A 12640-nucleotide genomic window follows, 5' to 3' on the forward strand; every position below is an offset into this window, starting at 1 on the left:
GCCACAAAAAGATAGAATCTGTGTGGTGGGTATAAGAATGTGTTCATTGTAAAATCTTTTGACTTTGTTATATGGTTAAAATTTTTTATGATAAAATGTTAGGGAAAAACCCTGAGAAGTCTTTTCTTGGCAATGCCTCACTACCTTATGAAACACTTTTTGAAAGCAATCAACCAAATTTTTCCCTTTTAAAGTAAACTCTATGCCCAATGTGGGGCTTGAACTCAGGACCCGAGATCAAGAGTTGAATGCTCTACTGACTGAGCCAGCCACGCACCCTTGCCGACCAATCAAGTTTTATTAAAAGCATCTATTATTTGGTCAAAATGTCACTTTAGGATACCCGTGGGTCGTCTTCAGATTTTTTAAGAGAAAGACTGAAAATTGAAAGCCAAAGTAACCCTTATGTGTTAAGTCACAGGACATCAATTTTTCAGTTGAGTATCCTGAACAAAGATTTAGTCAAGGTTATACTAAATTATATTTAAACTGATGTGCACCCTTACCCCACTGTTGACTTGTCTGTGTCTAGTCATAGTTGGTACATTCCTGGCAATGTGGCAAAGGCTGACAGCTCGTACCTAGTTAGAAAGGGACCTGACCTATGGTCAGGAAACCTTAGTTCTAGTTCCATTTCTGCTATTAACTGGTGATATGGTCAGGACGCCTGGGTGGTTCAGTCAGTTAAGTGTCTGCCTTTGGCTCAGGTCATGATCCCGGGGTCCTGGGACTGAGTCCCACATCTGGCTGCCCTGCTCACTGGGGAGCCTGCTGCTCCCTCTCCCTCTGCCTGCTACGCCCCCTGATTGTGCTCTCTCTGTCAAATAAATAAATAAAATCTTAAAAAAAAAAAATTGGTGATATGGTCTTAGACTTAACCTGCCTGGGCCTGAACTTCCACATCTATAAAAAGAAGAAGCGAAGCAATAGGACTTCTTAAGTTTCTTCTATATTCTAAAATTTAAACTGATTAGTAAAAAGTATCTTAGCAATCACCACCTTTTTAAAGCTTCCAAACTGTAACCGAGGTAACTGAATAGCAGTTTGGCCAGTTGAATCAGGTGAAGATATGAAGATATATGCAAAAATGTTAGATAAGCGCACACACCCTCATGCACACTCACAGAGTTTAAAATAGGCAAATCCTTCATTTAACAATTGAGCACCAATTATGTGTTGGACTCCATTAACACTTATTAGTAATTCAACAGTTTTAATGTCAGATAAATTGCCTCTCTCATGAAGTATACAAGTAGTGTTAGAAGAACAAATAACTGCTATGGAGAGGATTAAAATACAGGGGTGAACGAGAGTGACTGGGTGGCTGCTTCATAACAGGTGATCTGGGCTGGCTTCTTGGAGGAAGCAACATCTGAACTAAGATGCAAAATGACAAGATGGAGGTTGGCCTGTGGAAATTCTTCTGGGGCAGGTATCGGAACTATCAGGTGAAGGGAGTAAGTAGAAAAAGGCTCCAGGGCAGGAAGCAAGGAAGGCATGTTGGAGGCACCAAAGAAGTAGTATGAGGGAGAATGGTGGAAGATAACGCCGTCAAATCAAGTAGGCTCTGCCAACCAGGGCAAGGGATTTGCTTTTTTTTTTTTTTTTTAAGATTTTATTTGAGAGAGAGAGAAAGAGAGAGGAAGAGAGTGCGCACAAGCAGGGGGAGGGGCAAAAGGAGAGAGAGAAGCAGGCTCCCCACTGAGCAGGGAGCCTGATGTGGGACTTCATCCCAGGACCCTGGGATCATGACCTGAGCCGAAGGCAGACACTTAACCATCTGAGCCACCCAGGCATCCCAAGGGATTTGGATTTTATTCTAAGATTACCGTATTACCTATGGGGAAGATGAATTACAGTAGGGCAAGCAATGAAATATGGGGACCGTGATGTAATCCAGGTGAGAAGTTATAGGGCTTAGACTAGAGAGGTGACAGTTCATTGATCAAACATTCAGTGGAATAGGTGAGCAGCAGTTGTGCCAGGAACTGAACCCGTATGTTAGGTATGATAAGTTACCTATGCCTGCCTGTCTATAATAACAGCCCCTATACATTTCCTTTGAACCAGACCTGGTTTAAACACACACACTACAAACAATATATGCTTTATTTTTAAATAATTAGCCTCACGAAAATATTGTAAAAATACTGTAGAGAGTTCCTGTATTCCCAGCTTCCCATAAGGTTAACATCGATATAACCAAAATAAGACATGAATGTTGGTACAATACTATCAACTGAACTACAGACTGATTTCACCAGTTTTCCCCCTTATGTCCTTTTTCTGTTCCAGAATCTAATTCAGGATCCCATACTGCATTTTGTTGTCGTTTTAGTCTTCTCTAATCCATAACAGTTTCCTAGCCTTTCCCCGTTTTTCAGGACATTGATATTTTTGAAGAGTATTAGTCAATTATTTTGTAGAATGTCCCTCAGTTTGGATATTTCTGATGTATTCCCATGGTTAGATTGCAGTTATGCATTTATGACAAGAATACTGCACAAGTTGTAGTCTTTTTGGTCTATCACATCAGGGAGTACATGATGTCATGTTTTAACTACTAGTGATGTTAATCTTGAGTACTTGGTTAAGGCGGTGCCTGCTGAGTTTCTCTACTCTAAGCTTATTTTTGCCTTTTAATTAATAAATTCTTGGGGGAGATACTTTTTGAAAATGAAGATTCACTACGTTCATCCTGTGTTCTCCATTCCCCAGTCCTGGAATCAATCACTTCTCTAGGGATCCCTGAATTCTTTCATTGGAGGATGGTATTTAGAAACCAGTATGTGGGTGCTGGGCGTACTCATTGCCATTTTGGGGCTTACTACTTTTAGGCCCTCTCAGTGGAAAGAGCTTGGAAATATATCCGTGATTAACAGGGGCAGGAAACAGAGGCAGGGGGGAGGGAATGACTCAATAGAAATAGCACAGGGGAATTTTGGGGTGATATAACTATTCTGTATCATGACTTTGTATTTGTAAAAGTGCATAGAACTACACACCAAGAAAGTATGAATTTTACTGCATATACATTAAAAACAAAAATGACCAGAACGTAAGGAGAACCAAAAATGGAATACAGATTAACAAATGAACCTAACTGTATTACAAATGAATAATATAACCACACTGAAGGGAGGGGAGAAAAAAAGAACAAATCTAAATTTTGGAAACCAGTATTTTGACTGGATGCTGAAAGGCTAAAGACAAAATCACTAGAGAGGTATACAAGCACTATGCTTACTTAGTAAACTTGCTTCAGCTTCTTCCAGGGGTATAGGTTAGTAATTCTGAAACTACTGTGGGTATACTAGGATTGCACAAATAAGTAAATATATTGTAGATAATGAAAGCCAAGTTTCTCATGGATTAGAGAAATTACAAATAAGAGAGAAGGCTAGAATGATCCCTATGGTGTTGAATTGGAATCCTAGATACCATTATGAATTCATGGTTTAAAAAGAATTGTCTGGGGCACCTGGGTGGCTCAGTCAGTTAAGCGTCTGCCTTTGGCTCAGGTCATGATCCCAGGGTCCTGGGATTGAGCCTTGTGTCAGGCTCCCTGCTTTGTGGGGAGCCTGCTTCTCCCTCTCCCCTCTGCTCACGATCTTTCTTGCTATCTCTCTCTCTCAAATAAATAAAATCTTAAAAAAATAATAAAATAATTGTCTGTGTGGTATGTAAAAAAATATACATATATATAAGTAAAGGTGGAAACAGAAATAAATATATACGTATATACATGTGTGAGTAGGTATACACACATTTGTTTCCAGGCCTATTTTGGGTCCTTCACATTTATTACCTCACTGAATCTTTGTATTTTATTTTATTTTTTTGAAGATCTATTTGTTTACTTTAGAGAGAGAGAGACTGAGAGAGAGAGAGAGTGTGCATGTGCTCAGGCCAGGGGAGGAGCAAAGGGGGAGGGAGAGGGACAAGCAGACTCCACACTGAGCCCCGACACGGGGCTCAATCTCACAACCCTGAAATCATGACCTGAGCGGAAACCAAGAGTCAGACACTTAACCAACTGAGCCACCCAGGCACCCCTCATTGACTCTTTACACCAACACTTTGAGAGAAAGACTGTTACTATCCCATTTTACAGGTAAGGAAACTGGCATGTAAGTAATTGTCTGGGGCTCCAGAGCTAGCACATGGCAGAACTGAAACAGCAGCCTCTGTGGCTGGTTCCAGAGCCCGAGGTCTTGAGTAGGAAGCTATACTGTCTCTTACGAGGTAAAGGGAGTCTACGTAAGCAGGACATCCCTCTCCCCAAAGAACAACAACATGAAGGAGATAAGAGTAAATAAACAGGAAACTGGAAGCAGTAGGATAGCGTTACGTGATGTGACCATCTCCTAATTAGGTTTCAGAAGTCTGGTTCTACTCTGAAATCACTGTAGAACACATGTGGTTTTATTTTTTCATTAAGAGAGCTGGAGATCATTTTTCCCTCATAGTTACAACTATTCTTCTCACGCTGGCCATCAAAAGGAGTCCTACGGCTCCTTGAGAACAACTGTATTTTGTCTAGCAAGGAATAAAGACACTGAAGATATAAACATATAAATTGACTCAGATAACAAAAACTAACATTTATTGAACCTTACTATGAGCCAAGTACTTCTTAAAACTTTTTGTAGTAGTGGACTAACTCATTTCATTCTCGTAACAATCCTATAAGATAGAGAACGGTTTTGAGATATCTCCATTTCAGAGACGGAAAAATTGAGGCACAGACAAGTTACAAAAATTGCCTCAAATCACACAGTTCAAGCAGTAAAGCCAGGATGCGCTACCACTGCACTAAGCTGCCACTCTTAAGAGCTATGCTTTTCAGTTGCAAATATCTGACAAATCAAATAAACATCTATAATTAATATTAAGAAAGCAATAAGCCATAAGACGAAAGTTAAGTGTTCTAATGTTATAACATTGATTTTAAACCTACATATTTTAAGAGCTTAGTGTTGTACCTAAAATGTTTAAAACAAAAGAGCCTCTGTCTTCCTCATTCAATAAATCTATTTTAGATATCTCAATGCTTTCTAATGATTTCTAAGACCAGTAATTGCAACTGAGAATTCTTAGATTTGCATTTGCTTCCAATTAAACCTACCTAACAGCAGTTTCTCTGCCAAGTTACTTGTCATTATTTGCAGATTTTTTTGGTCTGTGTCTGTAGGCAGCAGGTATTTAAGGAGGTTTTAAAAACTGAACAAAGAAATTACAAAATAATTTAGCTACTTTAAAACTCTTCTCAGTTGCATTTTCCCTTTGAATTTAATGTCAGGAAAAAAATAATAGTATAAAAGTAAAATAAGCAAGATTATAAAAAATGTTTTCCTCGGAATACATAAGCGAATAATACACAAAGCCATAATTATTTGAGCAATATAAGTGAAAGCCATAAATATTTGATAGTTATCATCAAATGCTAGCATATATACCTCATGTCTTGGATAAGAGAGACCCTGAGTGTTGGCAACATAACTCCTGAGTCAGATTTTCTTCTTTCTGGTCCAAGGGCAACTATGTAAAAAAAAATATCAGCAAAGTATTAGAAAAATAAAAAAATCTACATGGTTCACATTCTATAAATAAATACTTTCAAATTACTTTGATAAGAACAAATTTTGAAGACAATGGAAAATATCAAATTTTTTTTCCCGGAATGTTGCTACTTTATTAATACAGTAAAACAGCTATTTCCTTTCTAATTAATCTGGGGCTGCACTTGGAAATTTAAAATGAATCATAAAAGCCCATTTAGCAAATAATGCAATGTGTGCAAATTTTGGCCATGAGGACCAGTCATTTTCTAAACCTATTTATTCCAATAGCTCTGGATAACTACAAGAAAGCAGTGTCTATAAATTAAGCTACTAAGTATGTGAATTATCTCTGGGCTCATGAATTGCAATCACATAATTTCTTTATACTGTGAAAGAGTGTTTAAAATGGAAAATCTAAGCATCTGGGCTCTCTAGTCTGGTAAGTTTCTACTTCAAAGTTCAGGATCCAAAGTACAGTATATCATGCAAAGTGAGTAATCTAAATGGACATTTAGAAGTAAAATGTCTGTGAGTCATTATCTTTGGAGCCTGAGTGGTTAACGTTTATAAAAGGAGGAAAGATTGTTCCCTTAAATAGCCATAGCTAAGCAATCAATTGTTGGCTAACGAATTGCAGTTGGGAGTGCTCAATCTCACTTTAAATGGGATGCAGTGGAGTTCTGTGCCCTTTCTTTATCTCCATTTTCCTATCTGTAAATGAAAACTAAATTGTAACATCACACTTAGCAAATACATTGATAACATTAGAATTTAAGATGTGGGTTTTATTGTATATTAAACCTACATGTTCTCAGTTTTTAGATCCATTCTACTTTGGAGAGGCTAGGGTACAGTGCAGAAACACACAGATAGATGTGAAGCTCCGACTGAACATTCTGTTGTCTTAGGATCTGCATTTTTCAGCACCTGGTCAAAGTGGCTGAGCTGATACTTGGCAGGTATGAATGAGCACTGACAGGGCTGCCAGGACAAAGAGACTGTGGCGAGGCCAACCTAAAGGCAGTTCTTTTGAGGGCCTTTCACACCAGGTGGGTGATAAATAGGCCATTTGTCATGGCAGTTTTGGATGGAGTTGTCAATGGGTCACTAAAAATACTGCTTTATCTCGATACCCAGGAGGTAACAGACACCAAGGAAACTGTTCCAGTGACTTGCAGGGAATGTGCTATGTTAGTCTTCCTGTCTGAGACTCTCACCATTTCAGTGTGTTGTTAATGAAAGCACACCTCACTTTTTGGGGAGAAAGTGAAATTGTTCAGAGAACGCTTCTAGAACTCCAGATGATTTGATAGCATGAAAGAGGGCCACACCAGTGTTAAGAAATGGACTGAAAAGAGGGGGAAAAAAAAAGATCATGAGGCAGGAGAAAGGAACTGAAACCATAATCAGCAACTTGGCTAGAGGGAGACATGACAACAAGAGAGAATCATGCCTCCGGAAGCAGAGAGCAGGCAAGAGGCTTAATAAAAGAGGAGCCTGATACTTAAAGAGTAGCAGAATCCACAGTAAGAGCATTCACAGGCCTCAGCACTTTTTGGGCATTCTATTCTGGAACTCTGTTTTCTTCATTCTTCGCTGATCAGTGCTTCTTAAATATATGATGTATTTTAAAAAACATTTGTTTTTAAACATTTTTAAAAAAGATTTTATTTATTTATTTGACAGAGAGAGAAAACATAAGCATGGGGAGCAGGAGAGGGAGAAGCAGGCTCCCTGCTGAGCAGGGAGCCCAACGTGGGACTCGATCCCAGGACCCTGGGATCATGACCTGAGTCCGAAGGCAGATGCTTAACCGACTGAGCCACTCAGGCGCCCCCATATGATGTACTTTTTTATGTCTCCATGCAATTTGTTAAAGTCTTTAGCTCACCCTTTAACACTTCTGTATCTTTCTCCTTGTTTACAGCCTATTTAGCATTTTAGACTGAGAGCACTCTAGCTTAATAGTTAAGAACATGGCTTTCTCCAACCCTACAGAGAACTTAACAGCTCACTGACTTTGGGTAATTTAACCTCTCCATGGTCTGTTTCCTCATCTGCAGATTGGGGTCAGCAGCAACACTACCTTATTCAAGTAGATGTAAAACACTTAGAATACTGCCTGGCACAAAGTAAGTTCTCAATAAATAAAACAAAATGAAACTTGGCTTTAACTTTGTCTCTTTGTGGAATCTTTCCTGAATATTCTCTCTTCCCAAGGTACACTGTTAGATGTTGCTCCCTCCCTCCAACAGGACCTGTGAAACTGAACACCTAATATAAACTTAACTTAACATTTCTATTACTGTTAAACTATATGCCTCATGAGGCTCAGTCCTATCCTTTCCTTAGAATACCTACAGGGCCTGGTGGAGGCCCCACACCACATACATGCTCAACAAATATTCACGGAGGAAGATGAGACTATTTAGGGCCACATGGCGGAGACTTAAATGACAAATTAGAAATCTGCAAAACTCCTAGGATGGCAGGAAGGATTCTGAAAAGAATGCTATGCTCCTGAATGCTTTTTTAGTTAGTTAACTATAGTGACAATACAATGGTTTAAGAGAAATAAGGGAGATGAGCTAGAAGCTTTTTCAAAGGCCAGCTTATGGATGAACTAAGACCGTGACAGCCAGGGAGAATGAAGAGAAATATGCAGTGGAAAAAACCACAGAACCTAATGACTTGATGTAGAAAGTGAGCAAGACTCAAGAGTCAAAAACAATATTAAGTATGAGTATAAAATGATTTAATAAAGATTATCTCATTGAATTATGACTTTCCTTTGGATCTGTTAATCTTGTTGCAAATGAAGAAACTGAGGCTCAAAGAGGTCAAGAAACCCACCCAACTGTACACATTCATCAAAAGGGGCAGAGTGTTCTGATGTCATGTCCACTGGGCTTTCTGTTATATTACAGATGACCTCTGGCTTCTAAGCTTGATGGAGAGAAGAGGACTGATGCCATTAAATAATATGGAGAGAAGGGAGAAAAGCCTAATAGGGACAGAGGGAGAGGTGCTGAGATAACTGGTTTGTTTTCAGATATGCTGAGTCTGAGGTCCCAGTGGGCTGTCAGGATGGATGTGTAAGAACTAGGGTTGGAAAAAGATTTATGAATAATCTGCTAATCAGATAGCTGAAGGATGACACGGGAGGTAGGCAATAGTAGTTATATTATGGTTTGAATTATGTCCCCCAAGAAGATGTAGAAGTTCCATCTCCCAGGACCTATGAATTTGACCTTATTTGGAAACAGGGTCTTTGTAGATGATCAAGTTAAGATGAGGTCATTAGGGTGTGCCATAATCCAATGTGACTGGTGGATGACCTTATAAAAGGGAAATTTGGATACAAAGACAGACATGAGCAGAGAAAAGGTGATGTAAAGACACATGGAATATGCCATTTAAAGGCCAAGAAATTTCTGTGATGACCAGAAGCTAGGAGGGGAGCCTGGGACAGATTCTCCTTCACAACCCTCAGAAGGGACCACCCCCGCTGATACCTTGATTTTGGACTTCTAGCCTCCAGAACTGTGAGACAATAAATTTCTGTTGTGTAAGCCACCCAGTTTGTGGTACTTCATTACGGCAGCCCCGGGAAACCAGTAACAGTAATTTATTAGTGACTTTGGAGGGAACAGTTCTGAAGCCTGTGAGCAGAAAGCAGTTAATGAGTAAAGCCACACATTTCACCTAGAGATCTAAACTCTAAGAAGGTTTCCATCAAGTCGACTCCAGAAGAGAAATTTATACATGATTTAAATGTATACATATATTCCTATTTCTTATTTCAACATACTCAAATGTAACGGGCACTTTCTCCTTCAACATAAAGACTTGTGGATTTAATATTCAGCCACAGAAATTCCTTTTGTGTATGTGCCTGAATCAAAGCTGCTACACAGGCAGCAAGTTTGTAGAGCACAGAGATTGTACACATTGTTTTTATAGAACCATCTACAGTTTATAGGCAAGTAAGTGAAGAAAAACTTTTTTTAAGTGAGTTCTACACCCGACGTGGGGCTTGAACTCATGACCCTGAGATCAAGAGCTGCATGCTCTGACTGCTACGTGCCCCAATGGAAAAAAAAAATTAAGATTTTATTTATTTAAGAGACAGAGAGAGCATGCGTGCAAGTGAGCGCATGAGCGGGGGTGGGGAGGAGGGGTAATGGGAGAGGGAGAAGCAGACTCCTTGCTTAGCAGGGACTCGGGGCTCGATCCCAGGCCCGGAGATCATGACCCGAGCTGAAGGTAGATGCTGAACTGACTGATCCACATAGGCACCCCTCTATAGAAAAATTTTGATGAAGATAATTGAAGAGTGTCTCAAAATTCTTGGGCTAGACCCAGAATAACCATTTAAAAGCAGTATTTCCCCCCCCCCCCCCGACATCCTACTCCACTCGTCAACTGATTTAAAAATCCATTTAAAGTTTAGTGGAAGCTTGTCCAAAGATGCAAGGTATAAGAACACCACCTATGTCTAAGCTGGCCAACATTTTTAAAGGTGGAAACTTTTGGGTAATATGTCAAGAACAGTCTTCTTTCTAGGATCAATTGCATTCTGAGATCCTGTCTCTGTAATAGGACTTCGAACTACTAGGTGCAGTGACTTGGTCAAAATTTGACTGGGTCAAAATTAAGACAGCCTGAAAGACATGGAGGAAACTTAAGTGCATATTACTAAGTGAGAGAAGCCAATCCGAAAAGGCGACATCCTACATGACTCTTAACTATATGATATTCTGGAAACGGCAAAACTATAGATAGAGCCAGTAAAAAGGCCAGCGGTTGTCAGCGGTTAGGGGAAAGAGAAGGATAAATTAGTGGAGCACAGAGAATATTATTACGGTGGCAAAACTACACTATCTGATACTATAATGGTGAATCCATGTCACTACACATTTGTTTACACCCACAGAAGGTACAACACCAAGAATGAACCCTAATGTAAATTGTGGACTCCGGGTGGTGATGTGTCAACGTAGGTTTATCAACTATAAGAAATGTACCACTCCGGTAGGGGATGCTGATAATGAGGGAGGCTATGCATTATGTGGAGGTAGAGAGTACACGGGAAATCTTTGTACTGTCTGCTCAATGTTGCCGTGAACCTAAAACTGCTCTAAAAAAGTCTGTTTAAAAAAAATTAAGATAATCATCCCTGCTATAGTCTTCTCGATAAGACAGACTTTTTCCATTCTTCTACAACCCTTAAAATATCTCTGACTCCTGTTTCGTGTTGCTTCGGAAGGAATAGTAATGATCTATCATGGAGTCTTATCCTGGCTCAATGCTAGTAACAGCAGTGTTCAAACCTACTGTGAATTTCTAAGTACACAGAGATCTCTCCTTAATATGAAAATGCAGACTGTTTACTGCCATTAATTAGGATGCTTAACAGTTGGTAAACAGAAGTAGTTTTTCTGGGGAAAAAAAACCCACCCAGATTTAAAAGCAGAAAGTCAATAAACTGCTAATTTCTATATAATTAGAACACACTGCTTCTCAATAATGAGCTATTTTATTTTTAAGCTAATGTTTTTACATATATTTCACACTGTCATATTTTAAAATCCTAACTTCGTGGGCTGAATCATCAGAAGTGTTAGAGCAATATTTATAATAAAATCCACCCTTCCTAAGAGACAGTAAATTTGATTTCGAAAGCTCCATGGCTTATATTAATCCTATTTAGGATCGGTAAAATATTTAGCCTATGTTCATACTTTGTGTGTTCACTGTATTCTCACTAGCCCTTCATCAACACTTGACAGTGTAGCACAAATAGTGACTGCATGAGGCTTTGACACATTTGATACTTCTTAGCCTTGACTTCAGAGTTTTGCTGGCACCACTGACTAATAAAAGGCCATTGCAAACAGCTGAGTCTCTGGTCGCCACCTCAACCACCCAACATCTGACCAGCCAGAGCCATGAAGCTGCTGGTGTTGCCCGGCAGCTACTTGCTCTAACAGCTGGACATTCTTGCATGCCTCATTTGGCAAAAGAGCCAAATGCTTCCATCTTCCTGCCTTAGCTTGGTTTTCCGACGTTTCATCCTACAAATGGCTACTTCTTCCTAGGAATTTATTTTTTCTAATTAGGGTAAGCTATCTTGGTTATTGTCTTATGATCTGAACAGCTAAATTTTCTATGAACACAGGTAAGTGTTAGAGATAGTTTCAGGGCATACGCCAATGCATTTTTACTTTTCTCAACAGAAAAAGGGGCAAAGGAGATGGATACAAGAGAAGGCTTTTAAACTAGATGTCAATCTTTACAAATATAGTTACATCTTGGGACATCAGAACCTTGACATTCTATTTAGCGGAGCTCCAGGTTAATGCAGTATCATATTCATATTCCTCCCTGTCTCAGTAAATACTAGTAAAAACTAGTAAAAACCTAGTAAAAACTAGGTTTCCAACAGTAATCACCACCTTTGGGGTAGTACTGCAATGAGGGAATGGAACTACGGTATGCTTCAATCATATTTGCAATGCGTTCTTAAGCTGGTGGTTGGCTTATGAGTTTTTTAAAATATTTTTTTTTATATTTCTTATGTCTAAAATAATCCATAATTTTAGAAAAGGTTCCCAAATAGCTGATTAAGTATAAAACATTTTATATCTACTAGCTTTCCACCATTACTACTACTTTTAGTGAAATAGATGGTTATTTTACTTCAAGAAAAATACATAGAAGGCAGAACATCTAGGAACCCTACATAACTCTAATTAGCTAAAGTACAATAACACTTCTAACATGTGATGTCTTGCTATAAATTGAAGAAATTTCATTCCTGAAGACTTCTGAGACATATATACACATTTTTTCTGTGAAAGATTATTAATGATGGTTTTAAAACTTAAGAAAAAAAACCCAACAGTGTACACTATACCCTAACACTGGCAAGAGTAAGGTATACGTGTATGATCCTTCACAATTCATTAGGGGTTTCCACATGTTATCTTACTTAATCAACATTACAGTCTTACATAGCTTAACATTATTTTCCCTGTCTTATGGATGAGGAAGCTGAAGATCAGAAAGGTCAA

The 12640-nt window shown here is 38.9% G+C and overlaps 1 protein-coding gene across 5 annotated transcripts in view; it reads right to left on the reverse strand.

The window, feature by feature from the left end:
- Positions 1-12640, reverse strand: part of DENND5B (DENN domain containing 5B) — a 186329-nt gene that overhangs the window by 27307 nt on the left and 146382 nt on the right. For all 5 annotated transcript variants that reach the window (XR_006782314.2, XM_087855756.1, XM_087855755.1 and 2 more), the window contains one exon: positions 5460-5541. Coding sequence is in view for 4 of the 5 variants with exons in the window: in XM_087855756.1 (XP_087711882.1) it covers positions 5460-5541 (82 nt within the window). In the remaining variant the exon portion in view is untranslated. The remainder of the gene's footprint in view (positions 1-5459; positions 5542-12640) is intronic.

This window comes from Ursus americanus, chromosome 25, assembly GCF_024610735.1.
Source record: "Ursus americanus isolate L20-20 chromosome 25, mUrsAme1.1.p, whole genome shotgun sequence".
In the NCBI taxonomy this organism is placed as follows: Eukaryota; Metazoa; Chordata; class Mammalia; order Carnivora; family Ursidae; genus Ursus; species Ursus americanus.